The sequence below is a fragment of the Sciurus carolinensis genome, chromosome 1 (assembly GCF_902686445.1).
Source record: "Sciurus carolinensis chromosome 1, mSciCar1.2, whole genome shotgun sequence".
Classification (NCBI taxonomy): Eukaryota; Metazoa; Chordata; class Mammalia; order Rodentia; family Sciuridae; genus Sciurus; species Sciurus carolinensis.
The window spans coordinates 102,971,718-102,996,956 of NC_062213.1; the positions used below are offsets into that span (position 1 = coordinate 102,971,718).

Sequence of the window (25,239 nt, forward strand, 5' to 3'; positions counted from 1 at the left end):
ATCACTAGTTTCTCATAAAGGTAGTGATACAGCAATAAATATTCTGACTTTAGGACTTAGTTTGTAGAACAAACTAAAACACTGAAGAGTAGACATTGTATTACTTCAATGAGGTCAGCTCTAGAGGTCAGGGGAGCCACTATTGCCAAAAGTCAGAAATTGCAACTTCCTTTGACAATGAAAGAGGACCAAACATGGGTGCTTGAAATCCTTTTCCCTTCCTGCACTTTCTCTTGTTGCAGGCTTTTGGCATCTCGGTACATTCCACTCAGATAAATATTTTGCCTACATCTGGGCTGAGTTGGGGGCAGAATGCCCTGTTTAAGATCATGAAAGTTGGCAGCAGATATACCTGGTTTAATTTCTGACCTTTCCACTGACGAATTGTGTGACCCTAAGAAAGTTTCTCAACTCCTTTCACTTGTGTTTCCTGGTCTGAAAATGTGCCTGCCTCACGGAGTATGAGGACTAGATGGTGCATAAATTCACCCACACAGACCTGGCATCCAATTAGTGGTAGTCAGCCTACATTTTTTGGCAACTAGGTCTACATAGGAACAAGGGAGAGTGGCCGATAGAGGCAAGTATAAAGAATAAATTGCCCATTAAGATAGAAAATGGATTGTTGGGAATTGGAGGAGCTGCATTGCCTTTTGAAGGGATTATAATCAATAGGTTAACTGGTTTGGTCTCTCTGTCCTCATGTCATGTTGATGAATTCATGATGTGCTGACATTCAAAATAGATGAGTCATACTCAACTCTGCTCATTTTGAGATCAAGATAACAGCTTTTGCCTGTTTAACAAGCCCCCAGTCCCTGGATAAATCAACAAGCATGATTGTTTAACATTCCCTTTGGCTGTGTAGATATGATTTAATATAATACATTGCCTTCTAATAAAAAAATAACCGCAGGTTTTTCCCCCAGGAAAATTGAGGCCTATATCCTATAGGTTGGAGCCATTACCTAATAATAAATTTCAGACTTGTCTTGAAAGTCTGGGGAACAGAAATTGTTCTCTTTTGTGAGCTGTATTCACCTATTGTGTTTTTATCCCCTTTGACGTTATAAAATAAGCATGATTAATGTTTTAACCAGAATTATTTACTTTGCTTATTTATAAGGAAAGGGATAGGAGATCTATTGAGAGTGAAGAGAACAAAAACCAGTGGTAGGTCCTCAGTGTCTGCAGGAACTTGTTTGAGAACCACAGCAAAGGAAGGACAATAGAGGGAATGGAAATGAAATAAAATGTTATCAGCCTTCCTAAGGAAAAGCTGTATCCTGTACCAGAGACAGTAATGAATGGACTGGACAGCAATTAGAGACCTGGGCTTTGGTCCCGAAATTTTCACTAGCTCTCTGTGTCATTCTGAGAAAGTTATATAACTATATCTCTCTAGGCTGCATTTCTTCTAGAATAAAATGTTGGCCTATGATTTCCAAAGTCCCTGAAAACTCTAGAATTCCAATTTATTCCTCTTTTTTTCTGCATAATTTTTAACGAGAATCAGAAGCAACTTATCACCATCAAACTGAGGCAATCAATACCTGTTTTTCAAATACTGGAAATTATTAGAATTCTGTAAACATTCATGTATATAAACATTCATGTCTGTAAACATTTTAAGAAATTCCACAATATTCTGGACCAATACAGTTTTAGCAACTCCACATTTGAAGGGGTAGGAACATTGTGTATTGCTTCTGAAATATTGTTCCAAACTCTTCTATTTTTTTGCATGAGTGGGTACTGGAGATTGAACTCCAACCACTGAGCCACATCTCCAGCTCTTTTTTTGTATTTTATTTAGAGACAGGGTAGTTGCTTAGCACCTCACTGTTGCTGAGGCTGTCTTTGAACTCAAGATCCTCCTGCATCCTACCAAGCATCTGGAATTATAGGTGTGGGCCACTGCACCTGGCTTCTATTCATTTTTGACCTTTCCCAATTCTCCCTGTCACTAAAGTTGCTGTTCCTGATGACTTCCTGTTTGTCTCTCAGGTGGAACACCTGACTCTCCATTTGCAGTCTGCCTCTAAGACTCTGCTTTTACTGACAGAATATTTTTTTTTCTTTCTAATCTCATTGATTCTGCCTTTATCTGGCCCTGTACTCCCCATACCTTTGGCTCCTAACATCACTTCCAATCCTGCACTGCAAGCAGAATGTCTCAAGAACCACCCCATACATCATTGCTAGATGGATCTCGCTAAAGCACAGCACTGATTGCATCATTCATCTATCAGAAATTGTCCATGACCCCTCAAGGGCCTGGACAGAGAAGTCTAGGATCTCAAGTCTTTCCATAAATGTAATTTCTAGGCTTATTTCCATTTCTTCCATCACATATCTACAGGAGTACAGCAATCTAGTTTGATTTTTACTGTTGAACCTTGTAGCTGCTTTGCTTCTGCATAGTTTTCTGTTCCAGGAATGTCCTTCCCCTTCATCTTTATCTATCTGGATTCCTTCTGCTCTTGAAGTTTGTTGAAAACATCATCCCCTGCAAACTTTACTTTTTTCAGCTGCCTGTGAGCTCTGCCTCCTTAGAACTGCTGGGGCACTGTACTTCTTTCATGGCCCCTTATCCCATTAGAACATTAGTATGAGAACCTGAGTATGTTTGTGTTTAGTCTTCCTCTCAATTTTGAGCTTTTTTGCAGACAAATGTTATGCCTTCTTCAAAAAAACCAATGTGATATGGTAGAAAATGACAATTGGGGAGTTTAGAGAATTGAGTTTCTAAACCCAATTCAGTAGATGATGAACAGTACTGTCTTTGATAAATCAATCACTCTACCTTTAGATTCTCATTCACAAATTGATGCTTTGGTCTGAATCAGTGTCCATCTCTGCAGAATTTTTTTATTGTACCTTGAAAAATGAGAAAAATAAAGTCAATATAGAAACTTTTTATAGCTATAACTATTCAGTTTAATAGGACTATACATTATCCTGTTTTCTATTTTTTGATATAGAATCTCATCTGTTTTATGAAATAACAGAGAGGACAGTAGAAAGATGTTAATTTCTTTACGTGGTAGAACAGAAAAAATTGAGGCATAAATGTTGAACCCTCAACTGTTGGGGAGGGATTATAATTGGCCTATGAAGTTCTAAAGCCCAGAAACCATGAATAAGATAAAGGATTCTGGCATCTCCATGACTGCCCCAGAGCACATGGCACTAATATATGCTTTGCAAATGGCTGTATACCTGAATAAATGATCAGCTAACACACCTCCACTGCTGATTTCTTTATACACCTGTGCTTCTGCTTCTTTGGATATGAAGTGTGAATAAAGCATTTTTATTTTCATGGATATTTTATGCTTTTCCATCCCCTTTTCCATTCCATCTCCCCACCCTTGCTGCCTGACTTGTAGATCCCAGGGTTGCTAGCACAATGAGGTTGTTACTACTATTATTTGTTCTCCTGGTGCCAACTGACAGGTCTGTGGAAGGGTGAAGATATAGCATGCTCAGAATCTCATCATAAAGAGTAGGTTGGTAGTGTGAGAATAGAGGTGACTTAATACCCTGTGCTCTTTCTTGGAAGACACTGACACCGTATATCCTCATGGATTCAGCAGGAAATTTCCATTGCAGTCTTTGTCTTCTCTAAGGGAAAAGGCTGCTCAACCTTCATTTTTCTTATTCCCAAACAGGAAACTAGATTTCCAAAAGACATAGCCCTGTTCTCCCCAGGTTGCAGTCTTACTTTTGATGAGAATTGGCTACATGAACCAGATCGGAAGTCTGAAACCACAGCCAGGTTTGTGGAAGCAGATCCGATAGGATTTCTGAGTCATTCATTATATCCTGTATTCCACAGCTAGTTTTGCTTTACCTTTCCCATTAAATCAATGGAGATTTTTTTTTTTCATATAAGCTAAGGGTTTTTGTTTTGTATTTTTTTCCCTGATGGAAAACCTTTCAAGCACTATGGGAAAAAAATACCGAAAACTCAGACAGTGCTAATAAGGAAAGGTCCTTTCAGCCTGGGTTCTGTAAAATCATACCCAGGTTATTCGAGGTTCACTTTCTTTGAAGACTGTGCTGTTTAAGTTTGCACAGTGCACTGTGAGATAAACCTCATTTATTAACTGCTTCTATGTTGCTATGGAAAAAGGTCAGTGACGGTGATTAAAATTAGTGGTAGCAAGTCAGCACCCACTCCCACTTTGCACCAGTCTTCAATAACTCAGAAGAAACAAATCAGTATTAAAGGTTATGGAAAGAAAATCAGTGAAAAAAAAAAAAAAAAGAACTGCTTCACAGCCTCTCTATTATCACTGTACCAAGTTTGAGCATGACTGCTGTAGAATAGCTTTAGCTGCACAGGAAGTTAATAGACCTTGTTCTGACTGGAAGCACATTTAAGATTTTTGTCTGTAATGCCTGCAATGAAAGTAAATAAAACAGAGTTGTTAGGTCTAGACTCTGTAAATCTTGTCATGGCTTCAGGACTAGTGATCCCTGGTTCCCATATAGTCATTCATTCACTCTGTATTTATTGAACAAATATCTGTTGAGGGACTGTAGTGTGCCATACTAGGTTCTACTTAATAAAATGGAATATAAAATAGATATTATTCCTACTTTTGATCCAAGGGAGAGATAGTCAGTAAATATGTAAATAAAAAGGAAGTGTATGATTACCAAGAGCAAAGTTAAAATTAGAGAAGGTGCACCTAAACGGTGTGGTGGTGCATGCCTGTAATCCCAGTCACCCAGGAGGCTGAGATAGGAGGATTGCAAGTTCGAGACTAGCCTCAGCAATTTAGCAAGACCCTAAGCAACTTAGTGAGATCCCGTCTCAAAGTCTCAAAATAAAAAATAAAAAGGGCTAGGGATGTAGCTCAATGGCTAGGTACCCTGGATTCAATCCCCGGTACAAAAAAAAAAAAAAAAAAAAAGAAGAAGGTGCACTAAAAAGTTAGAAAGACTAACAGGTATACTGTTTTGGAGAAGGATTATCAGGGGATTAACAGGGGAGTTGTCTCTTGGGACATAACATTTAGATTGAGACTCAGAATGCAAAATCAGTTATGTGAGAAGTAGAGTGTAGGGGTAGAGCAAGAGTGAAGGCCCATGCAGGGAAAGAGCTCAGCACATTCCATGCTGAGAGCAGCTTACTTCGGCTGGAGCCTTTGGACCAGGGCAGAGGAGTGGGGTGGGGCTGGAGAGTGGGCTGGAGCCAGGGTGTGCTGTCCCACAGCCTGGGTAAGGAGCTTGCACTGAATTCTGCAATTCTCTATCCAGGTATGCATTAACAGAGATCACTTTGTCTGCTGTGTAGAGAAGAGATTGGATAGCAACAAGAGGTAAAGAAAGATCAGTGCTAAGGTCATTCAGAGTAGTTCAGTCAAGAGATGATATTGACCTGGTCTAAGGCCAGAAAAGTTCAGATAAGACAGTCATATTTGGATCTAATTGTTAAGTGTAATAATAGAATAGGGTTGAAAGTTAACTACTCAAATGTGTGCTCTCTCTGTGTGTATATGTGTAGAAAAACATATAGAACATATATAGCTATATAAAATAATACATCTTTGTGGATATTTATGTATACACATGTATAGTTTTCTATCTGAATCTTATAAAAAATCCCTGAACCATTTATTAAGGTAGGGGCCACTTCTTCTTTGGGTTAATATCCTTCATGTAACTTGATTCCTTTTGGGTGTGTTTAGTTTTTGTTATTTTGCCCCTTCCCTGCTGTACTCTGTGACCTCTACTTGTATGGTGCCTGTCTAGGCTGGAGATAACAGATTTTTGTGTCATTATCATGGTTGCTTTGGTCCCGGTGCTATTCACTGGGTTCACTGGCCTATGCTGTGGGGCATCTGGTCTGGGCTGTCTTTGGGTCATTGATGCTGATAAGCTCTACTGCTAAGAGATCGCTGAAATTGAACTTTGTTTTCTCGCCTTGGTGAGGGCCTCCTGGCTCTCCCTTCCTAGCTCAGGTCTCACTCAGGTCCTGGTTAGGCTGCTAATGAGGCTGTAGCACATCTGTGTCAGGGCCAGCCATCCCCAAGTATATGTGGAGGTCACTTTTCTGATTTCCTGAGTCTGAGTTGGGAGCTAAGACACTCGAAGTCTAACAGCTTGCTTTTCCCTTTGTCTCCTTTTTTCTCTTACTCCATTATGGTATGGGAAGGGACTTTTCTTTTTTTTTTTTTTTTTTGGTCCTGGGAATTGAACCCAGAGCCTCATACACACTAAGTTAGCATTCTACTACTGAGTGTATCCCTAGCCCTTTTTATTATTATTTTTTTAAATTTTGAGACAGGATCTTGCTAAGTTGCCCAGACTGGCTTTGAACTTGTCATCATCCAGCCTCAACCTCACCAATAGCTAGGAATACCGATGTGTGCCACTGCACCCAGTTAAGAGGGAAAGGATTTTTAACTTTCTTTTCTACCTGATGAGAATTCACCTTTTATCATATCCTTGCCTTCCACAGGACAGCCAGGCTATGACTGAGCTGTCCTTTGCATCTTTCTGTACTATGGAAGACACTTACCAGAACTGAGTCAACAGGGCTGCCTCTTGATCTGGGAACCATGGAACTAAACTAAGGATTATTGAGGTTAAGAATACATCAATTTAGTTCTCCAGAATACTTCCCCTGTTTCCCTTTGTACACGTGGCCAAAGTCTTTAGCACAAGCATTAACTGGGATGATAATTTGGTTTATATAGCTAAAATCAGTCTCTTCTGCCTGTCGAGTAGTCTGAATGCCTGAGTGTTAAAGTAGTAAAGGCTTTTCATGCCTTTACCAGCTTCTGGAAGCTTCTCTCTCACTACTTCTTTTCCCATAGCTGAAGCTCTGGTCAAACCACTCTTCTGTGTTTCTTGAATATGTGTACTTCTTTCCCACATTGATGTTCTGACTGGTATGCAGCCTTTCTTATAAAATGTTTCCCCTGTCTCTTTCTCTTCTTCTTGCATTTTTCATTAAAACCCTGCACATTTTTCAGGACTTGGCTCATCTGCTGTCTCTCAAAGGTGTCTAGTAGAAGGACTTCAGAGTCCTACAACTTGAAGTGATTGCGACTTCCTCTGAGCTATCAGCGTACTTCGCTTCATTGTGAACATGATGACCTTCTGTTTTGTATCGTCATGATTTGCATGCCTATCTGCTCTTTTCTTGTACATGGAGAAAGGGATGACACACATCCATATACTGACTGTACACCATTCTGTCACCTGTTTCCTGTCACCTTTAGCACACAAAAGACCCTTGATAAATAATGAGCAACACAACCACGCTCCTTATAAAACTCTCTAAATCTCACATTAAAAGCTTTGAAACAAGTACAGAAGTGTTATGTTCCCCAACATTTGATGGTATTTGTCTATTAAATTTCCATGCAGACCCCTTGGCCTGGGCTCCAGTGAGCTGTGGGAATTAGGTTTTCAACCATTTCTCGCTGGCCTATGAAATAGAACGTCGTTTTATTTACGGGGTCTGTGGAGGCCCCCAAAATGTGGCAGCACAATCATATATCAGAAACCCCTATCATAAATGAGTTGGACAGGATAAGCCAACTTGAAAGAGAAAATAAAATATTATAACCCCAACTTGAAAAGAAAATATGGTGTGTGGTTTATTGCTGTGGATTATGGAAGGAAGAAAGAACTGATTTTAAGTCAAACACAGAAAAGCAGTGACACTCTTTAAACTCAATACAGTATTCAAATGGCAGACACTGGACTTTAGAAAGCCAAACCTTCAGGCTCCTGCTCTGGTCTATAAAATAGATGTAAAATTGCTTTGGCTACATTATTAGTGCTACATTATTAGTGTGCCATTCTAGAGGCAAGGAACGCTTAGGGAGAAAAATAACCTTGAAGCCAGCATGGTTCTTTCAAGTCAGAGTCTGTTCCTCAGAATCTCACATTGCATTTGAAAGACTTTTAAAGGTTGTGGATTTGGGAAATTCCACTCTGACAAAGTGAGCTGGAAGAGGTACTCACAGCACAGGAGACAACTTTTGTGGTCTTAGTGATAACTTCTGCAGTTTTCAGAAATGTGAAGATGGTCTTAGATAATAAGATTTTCTTATTTCTAGAAAATAAAGAGGGCCTTTTTTTTGTCTTTCCCGAGCTTCCTAGCTCCCACCCGTATGGCTTGAATATAGTAAGACATTAACATCTGGTTCAGACACAAAGGTATCAAAATGCCTCCCATGACTGAGGCTGAAAGGGAAACACTAGGATGCATATGGAATATGTTGGTCAGGCTTGTTCTAGTCCAGAGGCAGGAGGGTGATATATACAACCATGGCAGGGTTTGCAGGAACTAAGAAGAGGTGGACTAATGCACTGAGTGGGGTTTAAACTAGGTGGCCCCCAGGACCCGTCCAACCTAGGTGACACAAGTGGGTGTGCTGGGTTCGCATAACCCAGGAAGCAGCTTCTGGGTTTCTTCTGATTTGCTTGTGAGTCTTGGAAACTCACTGAGATGAGCTGCACCCTGCCCCCACCCCCATTCAGTCTAACATTTCTAGATTTTTCCTTTATAGTAAAAGTCTAGGGCTAGGGATATAGCTCAGTTGGTAGAGTGCTTGCCTTGCAAGCACAAGGCCCTGGCTTCAATCCCCAGCACCGCCAAAAATGCAAAAACAAAGAAATCTAGTAAATGTGTAGCCACTTTTTATTTTTTTTGTCTTTTACGTGAACATTTTAGATCATTATATGAACAATTCCCGGTGGCGAGAAAAACACAACTTAAGTGAAATGGGAAATGAAGTCAATCTTTGATTCTTCCAGGCTGAGGTAGATCATCTGGTGGTCTGATTCATTCATTATTTACTCACTTGCATGACATTCATTCAACATGTATTTTGAAGTGCCTCCTGTGTGTCATGTATCATAGACCTGACCATTGCCCAATTTTTCATTTTGAGGTCTATCTAGGCAAGTGATTTATCACCATTTTGGCACAAAGAAGGTGAGTAGAAGAGGTTTTACCGTCACATACAGGGTAAACCTTGGATTTGAAAGAAACTAGTCACACATCTGCAGGCCAGGCCCGAGTCCTATATCAAGCTTCAATTTAAATCTCAAACTAAAAAGAAACTAAATAAAAGCAACAGCTGTTATTAATAGAATGATTTTTTTGTTAATTTTCTGGGAGTAGCGCAAAAAGAAATCAGTTAATTTCAAAACAATTCACGTCTGTTTGTTTTCAGATCACCAGATTAAAAATCGACAGAAACCCTTTTGCTAAAGGATTCAGAGATTCTGGGAGAAACAGGTAAGAAAAACTGGGAAGAGACTCAGTGACATTCCTTTTCTGTAGGGTACAACTTTCCCCACACCCCACGGGGGACTACTGGCTCCTGATGGTTTGAAAATGCCTGTGCACTCTGCCACTGTGTTGACCCCTGCAAAGAGAAGTGGACAGCTGGTCCAAGGATGGAAAAGTTGCCCCAAGAAGGCGCACCTCCAAATTCCCTGTTCTCATCATCCCAATTGCCAGATCCAGTCCCTCATGCTATCCTCTCCCCAGTCATACTTGGTAATTTGGCTTCTTAAAACAGAGTATGTGGTAATCGATTACCAAAAGTTCCCATTTTTTTCCCTGCTAAGTATCTATAGGTGGCTGTAGCACCTGCAGTAATGGCTCCTACATTTTGCATTATCAGGAAGTGAGGAGTTGCAAACAAATAAAAACTTCCAGAAAATTACTACCTTTGTGAGCTAACATTTATAAAAATATATTAATCATTTTACTCCTAAGAAATAGTCCCAAAATAGATAACTATTTCCTGCTTTAGAATGGAGCGTTTCTTTGGAAGCAACAATTTAAATTGTAATAATGGCACCTTTTCACAACAGGGCAGTGTTTTGTTTAGGAAATACTACCGTAGTTTTTTGTTTTTGTTTTTAATAAACACATGTTGAATTCCTAGTATTCTTGGGAAGTTTCAAAAATGGAAGCTAAGAACATCTTAAAAATTCATTTAAAACTGATACCATTCTACTTGACTGTAAAACTTAAAGACTATAAGCATTTTCCTTTATAAAAAATATTTAAATATATGAGTGTTTACTTATTCATTTTAATCTATAATAAGCATAAATTCAATCTTTAAGTAATTCTGTTCTAGAAATATAGAATGGGATGTCAGCCAATAATTTTCAACAAGTGTTTTTTCTTTCTTTCTTTTTTTTTTTTTTTTGTGGTATCAGGGATTGAACTCAGAGGCACTCGACTACTGAGCCACATCCCCAGACCTATTTTGTACATTATTTAGAGACAGGGTCTCACTGAATTGCTTAGTGCCTCACTGTTGCTGAGGCTGGCTTTGAACTGGAGATCCTCCTGCCTCAGCCTCCCAAGCCACTGGGATTATAGGCAAGCACCACCGTGCTCGTTGAAATGTTTATTCTTAAAACAGTTAAGACAGTCGAGGAAGAGAATGTGAAAATCTAGCACAACAAAAGAGACTTATCCCCAAAATAATATACATTGGGGGACGAGGTGGTAAAATCTTACTGTTTGTAAAGGAACAAGCTGTTCTTCAAGTGCAAGAACACTGAATTCCCTGGTTTTCTCCTAGTCCCACTATGCCCCTGGCATTTTATCAGAACTGTCAATTAACTGCATCTAGAATGTGTAATAAAATGCCAAGTGATACTTTTGGCTGAAGTGGGGGCAGGGAGGAGAGTTTCTAGAACATGGCCTTTGCCCTGTCAGTGTGACAAGGTTGTTCTCTGGTGGAACTCCTAGGAATTGTTGACGTTCTCAGGACTGTGTGCTCCTGTTGTAACTGGACTTAGAGACTGTGTTTTTTTTTTTTTTTTTTTTCTGACTGATGATTCTTCTTTGTTCTCTCTAAATCCTTCCTATCTCACCTTTCCTATGAAGTTAAAATTAGTTATCCATGGAAAATGAGGAGAGAACTGAAATGGTTAGGGAGGCCACACCTATCTAAGGTTATTCAATTAGAAAATTCCATCTGGTATAGACAACACCATATCAGCAAATGTGACATGTATGTCTCTTAAAGTGTGTAGGCTTTGTAACAACTGTTTAATGGTCAGATGTCTTTCATAATTTGCCGGCATTACTTCACATCTGGATGACAGATTGCCAGAAGTTATCTTTGGTATTCTCTCTGCCAGAGTTTTTGGATAAACCAGAAACTTATATTTAGAACACTTTATGAAATATGTAGTTCATTATATAGTCATGCACCACATAATGACGTTTTCAGTCAGGGACAGACTGCACATATGACAGACTATACCACATAAGGTAGGTGTGTGATAGGCTACACCATCCCAGTTTGTGTAAGGACACTATAATGTTCACACAAGTACTAAATTGCCTAAGGGTGCATTCCTCAGAATGTGCTCCTGTCACTCAGCAATGCACGACTATATTATAGCTCAGATTTATGTTAAAAATCAGTCATGGTGATCATTTCCTTTACAAAATGATTTATGCAAGCACTTCTTTACCAAACTCTTGTATATTCAAAACACATTTAGATTTCTGTAAGATTTTATTTACCTCAAAATTCTTAAGGTCACATTCTTTGAATAGAGTGAAATCCACTTAAACCTCCAGTTTTCTGATAACAACATTAAGTAATGTGTTCTAGGTCAAGCAATTCATTAGTGGTAGACACACTAGAACTAGGGCTGTGGGCTTCTAGCCAGATGCTTCCCTGTTTCATGATCTTTTGTTTAAAATAATACAAAGCCTTTATTTTCAAAGGTAAGCCATTGAAGAATGAATACCTATTCTTTCCATTCCTTCCTCTTCCTCCCCATTAGCTTAGATTCCATGTCCAGGTCATCAAGAGCTGTTTTCTGTGGTCTTCTTTCCAAGACTGTGCACTCTGGGCTCACTGAAGACTTAGATAGTGATGAGGAGGTAAAAAATGGAAGCTGGCCTTTCATAGAAGCCTCTAGACCTGCCTGGATGGTGATTCTTGGGGTAGGACATTCATGATAGGTGCGTCTCATGTGACCAGGGCATTTACAATCTTTAGCTAGGACTCCATGAATGGATTTCAAGGGTTATGTGAACTCTAAAATATGGCATGTAAAACTGTGTGTGGATGAGCAGATACACATCTGGGGGAGATTCTATAGATTCCTTCAGATTTTCAGGAAGGTCCATCTCCAAAGTTAAAAATTTCTGCTCTGTACATAGCCATCAGTCTCCAGGGGCCAAACCTATCAGATATTATACTTCTTTCCTTCTGTATCTCCAGTAGGATTTAATATGTCTTTTCTTCTTGGCACTTAGAAAATTGTTCTTTGTTTTTCCTTGCTGTTTTCTTCTACTAGAGTCCTTGCTTTTCAGTGTATTTGGTCACTTTTTCTAAGATTGTTTGATTCCTAAACTAATATTTTCCTATTAATGTGCACCCTACCCTTGGAAATTGCCATCTGAATGTACTTTGATGATTTTTTGGTCCATATTGCATGGGTATCAAGAAATATATATGTCAGTTATTGACCAGTGTCAAGAAGAAAGAGTAATCAGTTAAGAGGTAGAATGGGCATGGGAGCTGCTTCTAGAGGGCAGCCAGCAATAGTCTCTCTGACAGGGTGTATGACTGATGCCAGGGAAGTATCCAGTATGTACCTGACTCCAGGTAGAGGAAATAGTAAATGCAGAGACAGGTGTATGCAAGGTGTGTTTGTACACATCTGGGAGGCCCTGTGTCTACAGAGCATAGGTTCCTGTTCAAGAACCTGTCTGAACAACATGGAAATGGGAGGTACAAAGGAATGCAGAAATAGGCTGTGTGGACCAGCATTAGACCTGGGCACCAGGGATCAGGGCCACACTTCCACCTGGAGAACAAGACTGTTGTATGTTGACGGATTTCCCACTGACCAGAAAGTACTGATGGCATCTTAACTGAAGTGCTGAAGTCCTCCTGTCTCCTCACTGGGCTAGAAGGGACCTTAACACATCATTCATCCTGGCAGCTGGGGAATGTTTTATTGCCTGGGCAGACAGTTGTTTGTCTTTCTTGCCTGGTGGGCTGTCCTACTGCATGAGGACTCCAGGAAAGCAGAATCATGGGTTCTCATGAGCCTAGTTCAGAGCTTTTATGTATTTATCTTTTTCTGATAGTGTAGAAATTCTTCATTATGTCTCATCAAAATCTGAACACTATGTTAAAAACAATGAAATCCTGTCATTTGTGGATGGAACTGGTCATTATGTTAAGTGAAATAAGCCAGGCACAGAAAACAAGTACTGCACGTTCTCTCTCGTGTGGGCTGAAAGTTGATTTTATAGAAGCAAAGAGTAGAACACTGGTCACCAGAAGTTAGGACGGGTGGAGGGGAGCAGGGATAGAGGGAGGTTGGGTAATGAGTACTAAAATGCAGTACATAAGAACAGTAAGTTCAAATGTTCTGTAGCACTGTAGCATGACTATAGTTCCCAAAAATTTATTATATGTTTTAAAAAATACTAGAAGAGAGGAGTTTAAGCTTCCCAATTCAAAGAAATGAAACATATATGACCTGGGAGTGCAGTTCAGTGGTAGAGCACCTGTCTTGCATGTTTATGTTTGAGATGCTGTGTGATTTGATCCCTAGCACTGCCAAAAAAAAAAAAAAAAAAAAAAAAAGAAAAGAAAAGAAAAGAAAAGAAAGAAATGGAAATGGTGTGTGTTTAAGGAAATGGAAATGATAATTGCCCTGAGCAGATTAATTGCATGCATGTATTAAATGATGGCAATGTGTACCACATAAAAATCTGTCAATTTAAAAAAATGAAAAAAGCAAAAGAAAACCCTGCAAGCTACTTTAAATACTATAATAATCACATCAGTTAATTGTGAATTAAAACTTACTGTCTTCTGGACCCCTCATTTATGTTCTCTTTAATCTTCAAAACAATCTGTGTCTTGCATATGAGAAAACCGAAACACAGAGAGGTTAAGCAGCTTTCCTACTGTCACACAGTAAAGCTGGAGGAGCAGGAATTAAAACCAAATTTACCTGATTTTGAAGTAGTTGCATTTTGTACTCTATTTACACTTGACATTTTATTTTCAACAGATACTGAGCACATAATCCTTCCTCCACAGACTCTTGATTCACTTAAAAATACTACTCATGTCACTCAGAACCACCTCTCTTTCCAATAAAGCAATCTGTGTATTCCCAGCCCGTCTCTGTAACCTTCATCCCATGACTTCACCACCTACTTGTGAGCCCTGTAAACAAGGATTCCCTGGTGCAGCACAGGAATGCCCTTCTGCAGCAGGTGAGGCTGTGATAGAGTGACACTGCAGTCACATGGCTCACTGTGGGCTAGGATGAAGGGTGCAGCGTAGAAGCTGTTTTCCTCTTCCATCACTCTGGGAAGCTAAATTAAAATGAACGTGTTAGAGCAAGTACAGGGCTTTTGTTTTCTCCTCTTGAAAAAGTTTAAAATTACCTGATAATCACCAGTGTTTAATTCTCACTGACTATTTACAGGATCTGATGGCAAGAATTCCTAATGCCATTTTGCAGATGGGAAAGATTGATGGGTGAGGATATAGAGAATTGTTTGCAAGTCTCCTGGGAACTGTTGGTTTGGTGCCAGCATCAGGACCCAGTTTACCACCTTCCAGCCAGTGCCTCATCTGTTGCCTTTCTTGTGCTAACAGCTTTTATAAATCTAAGATCTTCCCCGTGCATTTTAGACATCAAGTGACTCATACCGAGCGAGGGGCATGGCTTGATGAGTTGCATATAAATGTACCCAAAACATACGGATTACATTTCCTTTAAAAACACATGGGCTTAAAAATTAGGGGGGAAAGTGCTTGGCCAATGTTTTCTGGTTTTGCAGAACACAAAACATTTGTGGAATACTTTGGAGTTACAGAGTTTGCCAAACCTCAAACCAAAACACGTTCAGGTTTGTCGATCTCAATCCATCCCAGTGCGACCCAGAGGCTTGGGAAGGAAGGCGTGAGGGGAAAGATGGCGGGATGCAGCCACCCACTGCACTTTCTTCAGATGCCTCATGGGGGTCTCCTGGGCCTGGAGCCTCTCACACTCAATGCCTTCAGAGTCTGGTCCTGCTGACAACCATGGCCTCTGCAGAACAGAGGACGGTGTTGAGGGAGCTGTGGCTAAGGATGCTAGGTGCCATTCTGCATATCTTAATATAAAGCCATCTCTAGGGAGAAAAGTCCTAGTTTCTAGTCCCTTTCTCCTTTCTCTCATGGGAACCAGTGAGCAATCTGATCGTTTGGGAGCAGGACTCTGCAGGACCTGCTTGTCTGCCAACAGCGCACATCCCAAGCTGTCCTGTTGGGTGGGGAGACTAGCAGGGGAGACCTGCAGCTGGAGGAGTCAGCATCTTTCAGGGGAGCTCTACCTACTCATTGTCTGCATGGTCCCCAGGCAATTACATCAGCAGTAATATTGGTATTTTGGTGTACATTGCGTTAGGCGCCTATGTCTTTCTCAGAAATGATTCTGAACTTGGAGAAGAGGGAATATTCACTGGACTGTCCAGAATCCCAGTCGGAGCTCCAGAGAGTACACAGTGGTGCCACCATCATCAAAACCTTTCCTTGTTCTCTCTGCTTCCTTAGGAAGCGTCAGGCACATGCTGCAGTGTGAGAAGGCCTCCACCCTTGAGACTGTACTTAGAGAGCTGCTCCTTCCATGCCATGTAATTATACCCCTGAAGAGACATCTTCATCTAGAGCCTCTGTGTGTTAAGGATATGTGTATGTGTATAAGAAGATGTGTATGTGTGACTCGTGTGTGTATGTGTGTGTGTGTGTGTGAGAAAAAGAGAGAGAGAGAGAGAGAGAGAGAGAGAAAGAGAGATAGAGAGAGAGAGAGAGAGAGAGAAAATGTGTGTTCATGTTGTGGGAATAATAATAATAATAGCTGATTTTTCCTTTTGGAGTAGAGACACTGACAGATTTTTCATCCAGGAATTTTTTCCACAATGGGAGGGAAATTGTGTTTATTTCTAAGCAGTTCCACTTCTAGATTTCTCAAAAAATTTTTGTTCTAAATCTGATTTTGAGTAGGGGGTCAACATACATTCACTTTCATTCAGGCCTCAGGGTGCAATATATAAAACTACCTCCTGGAGACCTCTCCTACCAGCAGGAGACAGTAACGCCTTCCTGCTGGGCAGAAAATAGATTCCTTCAGCTTCAGATTTTTTTTTTTTTTTTCTTATGGTCTGTATTCCTGGGCTTTGTCCCCTGCTGGAATATAAGCTCTTGGAAGCCTGAGACTGTACCTTTTCAGGTTTATACTCAATTTTCTTTCCCATAGTGCCTTGTGTATAGAAGGAAATAGTAATTGTTCATTAGTTACAAAGCAGTGTTGACGAGTGGCAGAGAAATTTAAAACTGGGGACACTAGCTTGAGAAAGTCTTGTCCCAAACAAGAGCAAATCAAGGAGAACAGCAACCTGGAGCTAGTTTTGGCCATCAAATGAGAAGAGAAGATAAAGTGAATCTATAAATAGGCTTAGTCTGAAAGACTAACAGTGATTTTTATTTAAATCTGAGACCCATGACTTCTGTAAGACACTGACCTGGTCTAATTGTTGCATGACACCCTGGAGATCATCTGATCTGACTCCAGATAGTAGGGACATGTCTGAACTTCCTGGCTCCCTGAAGCAGGACACCCACCAATTTCCAGTGTCTGTGAGCCTCAGAGAAAGAAGGAGTTCCCAGGGGCTGGGCTGAAGCAGAATGAGGTTTTGTTGAGAAAGTTTGCCCAGCAGGGAACTGAAAAGTAAAATTATGCCTATGGTGAGTGTCCACCCCCATGCTGAGAGTACCGAAGGGAGGACAGGGGTCTGGAAGCTGAAAAGAAGCAAGCATTTTTGCAGTCACAGTGCTGAAAAATAGCCTTGGGAGGGACATTTACCTGCAAACCTGGGGAGCCTGTGTTGCTTAGCTAGAGGGAGCAACATCTGCAGAGACCCTGCCTGTTAAAGGGGGAGCCAAAGGAGCAGAAGGAAAGAGGACACTGTAGGTCATCTAGACATGTCTGATGTGAGAGCCTTGTCCCTTTAAGGGGTGGATGTCAAGATTTTACAGAAAACCCAAGTCAGTTTGGGAAATTTTATTTAATTCCCAGGGACTTTCTCCAAAGCAAACACATACACACAGAAAGGAGAGGATTAAAATTATGATCTGTCTGGGGAGCAGGGGACTTTTATCTTAAAAGTGCAATGGTTGGGTTCTCTCCTGCTAGTGTCCTTGGTTCTGCCTTTAACCTTGGGTTGTATTTGAACTCCCAGCCTCCATTTCAGCTGCAAGGAGAGCTGTTCCATCTAGATGTTTGGATGTCTGAGAAGTCACTACTGTTATTTCCATGATAGGTCACAGGTAGAACAGCCCATCTTTTTTTTAATTAATTCATTTTAATTATACATATTTTAGGGATCATTCTGACATAATTGTACAAGCATGGAATATAATTTGCTGTGATTCAGTCCTCAGTACTTCCCCTTTCCCTCTCTTCCTCCTTTTCCCTTTCCTCTACTCTACTGATCTTTCTTCTATTTTTAGTTTTTTTTAAAAATTAGTGTCTGTGGATATACATATAATGAGATTCACTGTGGTTTATTTATATCTGTACATAGGATAGTATGATGGGATTCATAGAATGGTCCATCAATAGCCCAGGAAATTATCGCAGCTTTTGTGGGGGTGTGTTCTCTCTGGAGTCCACTACTAGAGGACTGAGCAATTGAGTTTCACAACTCAGGAACTGTCAGAAAGGAGACGGGGCAAGCCCTGTAGGGTGGGAGGTGGCTTTATATGGATAAGTAGTTTTAATGTGTTGCCCCCCACTGAAGAAACAATAGGGCCTGCAAGATGAGGTCCAAGAGGAAATCTGAGTCTGAGCTCATTCTCAGAATGTTTTCAGCCAACACTGTTGTTTGCTGGGAACATGGCCAGAGGTAGTTCTTCTTGATGCCTCTCGCAATACACAACATTTCAGGGAATGGTGAACATTCGTTGCATGGTGGAGTAGATGTATCTGTTTGTTGAAAGAGGATGTTTGGTGAAGTTAATACTTAACCTGAGGGAAGGAGTTATTCTCTAATGGTGATAGGGAAAATATTTGGGAATAAGGAATTTTTTTGGGATCTCCACTTAAGCAGCTTAAGCATGGTTTATGGAATGAAGAACAACTTTTCTTAACATAAGACAGGAACTCCTTGTCTTAGGCCCAGCTCCTTCTTACAACATCCAATATGAAGAGGAGTGTGAGATGAGGAATTAAAGCATGTAATGTTAACGGAAGGAAAATAAGCATCAAAGAAAAGTTAGCTAGAAATTAATCCTAGGGTCTGTTCATTTTTGCTTAGATATGAAACCACTTTTCTTTGAGAGGAGGAGGCAAAGGATGCAGGGTGGATCCTAGCTAACATCTGGTAGGACAGTTGTCTGTTGTAAACAAGTAACTTAGCTCTTGCCTACACCTTTATCTATTGAGTTAAAACATAGGAAACAGCAATACTTATAGGTCAAAAATAGCAAAATACCAGCAATTTCATATAATTCAATGTCATTTATTTCTAGCCATTCAAATCACAATTATACAAATAAAAGCATATAGTACACATTGTCCATTTTTACCACCAAATTGATGGTATTAGTGTAGTATTTCCCACTGGTAAATTTCCCCTTGGTAAAACTCAATACAGTGAGGACTAGCTATCAGAATTTGCAATCCAGCCAGGTACAGCATCCAGAGAAGGATTTCACACTCCTCTTCAGGCACAGCTTGCCAGTCAGCAGAATCCATGCCCTTATCCATCTCTGGCTCCCTGTTGCTCTTGAAGGCTCACATAGCAAACTTAGAGCCAATAAGCTGTCCACTTGCCCTTTTTCAACACACACAACATCCCAAGTGTGTCCCTCATGTTCAATTTCTGTTTTCATTTGTCCTCTCTGGAGCCACTGGCTCTGTTTTTCCAGCCAATCTCATCTTGCTCTTTCCTGGCAATCTTACTAGCCCCTGTAGATTTTACATACTCTTTTGTTGTCCCTGGCATGGGTGGCTTCTGCTGTTTAGCAAATCTATGGAAGTCATCAGTGTTGGACTCCTTCTCAAGTGCCACTGCATCTATAGTTCAAGGTAGCTGGCCCTGTACTGGATTTTGGCAGCATCAGCCAACTGATCTCCTCCTATTCATCCAGGCTAGTCGTTCATCATGTCCCCTGGCTTGTGGCCTTTTAGCAAGTACTTAACATTTTTCTCTGCCTTATTATTTGTTCTCCCTCCCTTGTTGGGAACCTTTTCCACTATTGTCCTCTTGGCTGTGTGGCTTTGCCAGGGAAAGTTGGCAATTGTTTTATTATCTATGGCTCTTGCCCAGGGATGGTGTCATTCAGTAGAGTGACGTCTTTTTAATGGCTAACATATTGAAGTCTGAAATATCTGCAAGATAATGAGGCCTACAGGGGCTTGAAGGATATGCTTTTGGTTCTTTGAGAAGAGATGAGAAAAGGAATTAGGTAACGTAGTTTCCCCCACATTTAATCCAGAGCTAGAGGGCTGACATAGCCATGAATTCCAGTGAGGTAAGAATGTATTCTGCTATTACAGGCCACCACCTGAGCAGAATGATTTGCATTTATTTTGCTGGAGTTAGGCCAGTGGTCCTCAATCATTCATTATGTTTTCTTCCTTGTTTAGATATAGTTTGTCTTTAATCAATCTGCGCTTATTAAGTAACAATAAGAAAAAACATTATTATCATTTCCTTTTTATGGATAGGGAGCCTTAGGCATGAAGAAGTTACATAACTTGGCCAAGGTTGCACTAATAACAAGCAGGGTTGCAATTTGAATCCAGGCAGTTTAGCTCCAGAATCAGTGCTCTTAACTGTGATGCTAATCTGCCCCTCATGTGGATTTGGTATTACCAAATTAAAGTTGGACTATTCCAGTCTGCTTAGTATTATTATGGATTTTTGTCATACTTCTTGAGGTAGTGAAAACTCTTCATGGACTGTCATTACTACCTATTCAAACCCTAAGTCACTTGGTGTGTGTGTGTGTGTGTGTGTGTGTGTGTGTGTGGATTGGGGTGGGCAGGAATTCCAAAGTGGGATTCACCCCATGATGAACAATCTTAATTCAACTCCAAGCATCTTTCCATTGTTACTTTTTCTTCCAAGCTGTTGGAAGAGGCACATCAATGAAAACTACTTCGTTGTGTAAATATACTTATTGTATCAACTGAAGCCAAGATTGGAATGGATGTTTGATTTTTAGTCAACTTGCAGAATTCTACTTGTCCCTGGACAAGAAATATATTGAATAATCAAGATATTATTGATGTTGGAGCTGATTCCAAATCTAGTGAAGGAGAAGGAAGTGTAGAAGGTTTGACCTCACCTTGATGGAGCAAGGACAGTCCAAGAATGTTGAGATATTGAAATAAGACCAGAAGCAATAGTATATTCTGGTTCTGAGTATTTTCAAATACTAGAACAGGATGAGAAAGGAAAGGAGGCACTACACCACCCATGAGATGAAATCTAAACACCTAACATGGAGTAAATGCCCGTGGTGTCTTTCCCATTTCACACCCTGACTTATTTTCAGTTTCCAGAACATGGCTTCTCTTCCATGCCCTTTACGTCATTGCACATACTGTTTCTTAGTAGAGAAAGCCCTTTCTGCCTCTTGTCTGAATGGAATGCTGCTGAGTATCTTTTATTATTAAGGTTAAATAACTGGCCCTTTGTGGAATCTTCCTTAAGTTTTCCAGGTGTATTAAGTACTACTTGCTCAAAACACTGTGACATCTTCTATATATCCCCAGTGTATCACATAGCTCAGAAATTAGTCATCTACACATTGCTCTCTTTTTATTGAATAGAGTACCCCTAAAGAGTGAAGACCCTTTACATATCCTGAACTTAGCACATATTTTCCTCCCTGATCAAATTACTTCTTTATGATCTCAAAACCCCTGTCATATTAAGCTACCCTTCGCCTTTGATGGTCTTCTCTTGAGAGATGACCAAAGGTCATATCAACCCCTTGTTCCCTATTCCAGTCTGCTTAGTATTATTATGGATTTTTGTCATACTTCTTGAGGTAGTGAAAACTCTTCATGGACTGTCATTACTACCTATTCAAACCCTAAGTCACTTGGTGTGTGTGTGTGTGTGTAGTAGTAGCAAGTAGTATGGAGCACAGAAAAGTTGAGCAAGAGGGTCAGGACTAAAGAAAAAATAAATGAAAGAAACAATACAAAGCAATTCCTACCTCAAGACAAGTGAAAAGCAGAAACTGTGCATCTGCATGCTACTTAATAAGATCATAAATGTTTTTATAATTATTGTTTCAATCATCAAACATCTGCTGAACTTTGAAGGGATGATCCTTCCTGTCATTTTTTTAAAATGAGGTTGGAAAGATATTTCTTTAGCAAGATTAGTTGATCTTGAGGTATCAACAATTTGTGAAAGAGCTCTTTGACTTGCTATGCCTTCTTCATTTCCCCTCTCCTTTTCAGCACATTCTCTTGGTTGGGCCCCCAAACACACTGAAAGATCTAAAGAGAAGAAGCTTGGAAATGAAAGAGGTAGTGACAGCCAGAGCACTGAAGAAAGGGTGTTTGGTCATGGCTTCTGTTGTCACTGGAATAATTTGCTCAGTGAGAGAAACGGCAGGATACTTGCCAATTTGACCATCTCTGACTGGAAATCTCAGAGATGATATATGTCGATGTGCAGCGACCCATCCTGTGGAACATGTTAATGAAGCATGGTTGCCTAAGGCAGTTTTTTTTCTTCTGTCAGGCAATGAATTTACTTAAAAAAAAAAAAAAAACTAAAACTAAAAATTTTTCAAAACTAATGTAAAATTATGGAGAATAAACAAGTAAATAATGTGTACCACAGGAAAAATTTGGAATAGACATCCAAAGGACTGAAGATTCAATGAATAGTTGGCAAGGTCTTTTGTAAGAGAAGATGAAGGGAAGAAATGACTGGTCTCTGGTATGAGACCCAGACTCTTTTGAAGGTCAAATACTCCATCACTGGATCAGAAGAAACCAATGGAAAATGGAGACCTCTCTGAGACCTAGGTCAATAAAGGCACAATCACAATCAACTATAGTAACAATGCCCAAATCTCCAACTCTAGAGGATTTCTATCATCTTCAGAAACTTTGTTTTGTACCAAGTTGTTTCCTAACTTTTAGGTTTAGAAAAAAAAATGAATGCTAGTTAAAATTTATGTCATGATGAGTCACTTATAATGTTGTGATCTTAGCCATTATTTGGGGGGAATCAGAACCCCTATCTACTGAACTCTACCATCAAAATAATCCTTGTTTGACAGATCCTTTGACAGACCATGGATGTGTTCCTATGCAGCATGTTATATATTGCATTCTTAAGCTAAAGAAGATCTGATGGGTGAGGATGTGGTAGGCAGACTTCATGTGGGAAATGTCTGGCACTCCCATCATTCACCCATTGATATGAACCTAGAGGGTGATTCTAACCAAAATGTCAGAAAGATCTTTCTTATAGGTCTAATAAAATACTGAATATTTATTTAAGGAAATATGCCAACAGAATCTGGATAACCAGATGATGTCATAGAAGAAAGTAGATGATACCCAAGATCCTTTTGAAATTTTAAATCTGATTCTGTAGCTCTGTTTTCAGCTGGATTTTAGATTTGGATACATGGAACTTGGGCACTGTTTTATAGTATAAAGTTGGTTATAGTATAAAGTTGCCACAGCCTTTTGGCCTATTATGGAAATGAAACCAAAGTTCTTTTCTGATTTTTCAATGAATATATTATTGGCAGTATATTATTGCAATTTCACAATCTTCTAGCACTTTATTATGAAATGAGAAGGGATTGTTCTTTGTCCTTGAGCTAGTATTTTGTTCTCATCACTGGTACATGGTCTTGAGAAGAATGGAATAAAACTTCTGCCATTTGAGTGAGCCTCCTGGGCCTTGAAAGGGAATCCTAAGATGTTCTGGTGGGTTGCCAACATTCCACAACAAAGCAGTAAGATCTAAGCCTGGCCTCTCTATTTCTTCTGTTCTCCAGGGCTCAGCATGGCTTTATCTGACTATCCTCTTATTATTCTAAACTCCCTAATTGCCTGGGCTCTTTCTCCCCACAAATAGTTTCATGTACTGTATTCAGCATTAACTTAGAGTGACTATGTGGAGATGTCTTCTATTCCTACTTCTAACAGATTAACAGCTAATAAACACCATGCGACACTCTCTCCTCTGAAGTTCTTCTTAAAATACAGAGTTTGGTTTGCCAACATTGGTATATTTAAAGCCTCCAAGATTCCAGGGAAGACTTTAGAAAGTTAGCTGTGCAAGTAAGGCCTATTTGGAGAGGACATTTTCCAACACAAAGAGCCAATCAGTGTGTTAGTAGTGCATGTGAGAAGAACCTTAAGGGATACGATGGTCATTTATAAGGTCTCACTTAAAATAAAATGTCTCACTTTATTCATGGCATGTAAGACTGAAGAGAACCTGTGAGTGTATTATTTAGGGAATGGAAGCCTGTCTGCTCCAGGAAGGGGCATGGTGCTGCCTTCCAGTGACTTATTGCTGCAATGAGAGGACTTGGCCATCTGCTCTTCTGCACTTTCCTTCTCCTCCCCATTGTCTCCCCACTTCCACTTTCTCTGCCTAGATAGAAATGAAATAGTTGCAAAGAAAAGTCAGAATCAGATGCCATGTTCAAAACTTTAAACAAAGACTTAACCAATACCTCTGTTTGGGGGATATGGAGTATCAGCAAGAATATGTTTAAGTTACCCTGGATAATTATCTGAGAATGATGTATATCAGCATCTCATATAGATAACAGAGACACAATTAATTGAAGGGTAAAGCAGACAGTGAGCACATAGTCCAATTGATAGACTATCCAGTACCAGTGAACCAAAACCATCAAGGAGTTTAACCATGAAATATTGGTTATTTCCTAAAGTCTGGCAGTTTGTGACTCTCAAAGACCAGCTGAATGTAATCCCAGCAGCTCTGGAGGCTGAGGCAGGAGGATAGCAGGTTCAAAGCCAGCATCAGCAACTTAGCAAGGCCCTAAGCAATTTAGCAAGACCCTATCTCAAAATAAAAAAAAAAAAAGAACTGTAGATGTGGCTCAGTGGTTAAACTCTCCTGGGTTCAATCCCTGGTACCACAAACAAACAAACAAACAAAAAACCCAGCTGAATTATTAGGTTATAAAAATGCAGAGTAAATATTGATAGACATGTATTGGTCTTTTGGCCTAAGGTATAACTTTGGGGACCATGCCTGTTCTTTGCCTTCAGTTAGGTATCTTTTGTTGCAATAGAAACTTGAGTGTATTTGATTGCTTACTCTCCTTTTATTTCTCTTGTCCCACTCATCTCTGTTGATTTAAGAATTCTTTAAAGCCACATGAGTTTGACAGTTTCATTGATCCTTGACACAAATGGAACATGACTACTCATGCCTCTGGTTGTACAAGGTGCTGAGTCACACCAGTAGTGTAATCGTACGTGTATATAGGGTAATAATGTCTGTTTTATTCTACTTTCCTTCCTATCCCCACCATCCCACCCCTCCTTTCACTCCCTTCTGCACAATCCAAAGTTCCTTCATTCTTCCCTACCACCCACCTGACCTCCACCACTAGGAATCGGCATCTGCTTATCAAAGAAAACTTTCAGTCTTTGGTTTTTCGGGATTGGCTTGTTTCACTTAGCATGATATTATCCAACTCCATCCATTTACCTGCAAATGCCATAATTTTATTCTTCTTTATGGCTGAATATAGTCCATTGTGTGTGTGTATATATATATATGTATATATATATATATATATATATATATATATATATATATATATAAAACACATTTTCTTCATCCATTCATCTGTAAAGGGCAGCTAGGTTGGTTCCATAGTTTAGCTATTGTGGATTGAGCTGCTATAAACTTGATGTGGCTGAATCACTGCAGTATGCTGATGTTAAGTCCTTTGGATATAAATCAAGGAGTGAAATAGCTGGGATTGACCCTTTACAAAGCTGGGTGTGGAGCTGATGATGGCATCATCCTGAGCTAGAGAAGCAGTCAGTGCTACTTTCTGCTTAGCTGTATTCACCATATCAGTGGCCTTGACATTTATTGTTTAATATGCTATTTTCTTGTACAACAAACTTCCTTTGAAGAGAGGTCAGAGTAGA

At 39.9% G+C, this 25,239-nt stretch overlaps 1 protein-coding gene across 1 annotated transcript in view; it reads left to right on the top strand.

The window, feature by feature from the left end:
- Tbx15 (T-box transcription factor 15) overlaps positions 1-25,239 on the top strand; it is a 109,105-nt gene that overhangs the window by 68,914 nt on the left and 14,952 nt on the right. Inside the window, exon 6 of the mRNA XM_047560269.1 lies at positions 9,210-9,274. Within this exon, the coding sequence (XP_047416225.1) occupies positions 9,210-9,274 (65 nt within the window). The remainder of the gene's footprint in view (positions 1-9,209; positions 9,275-25,239) is intronic.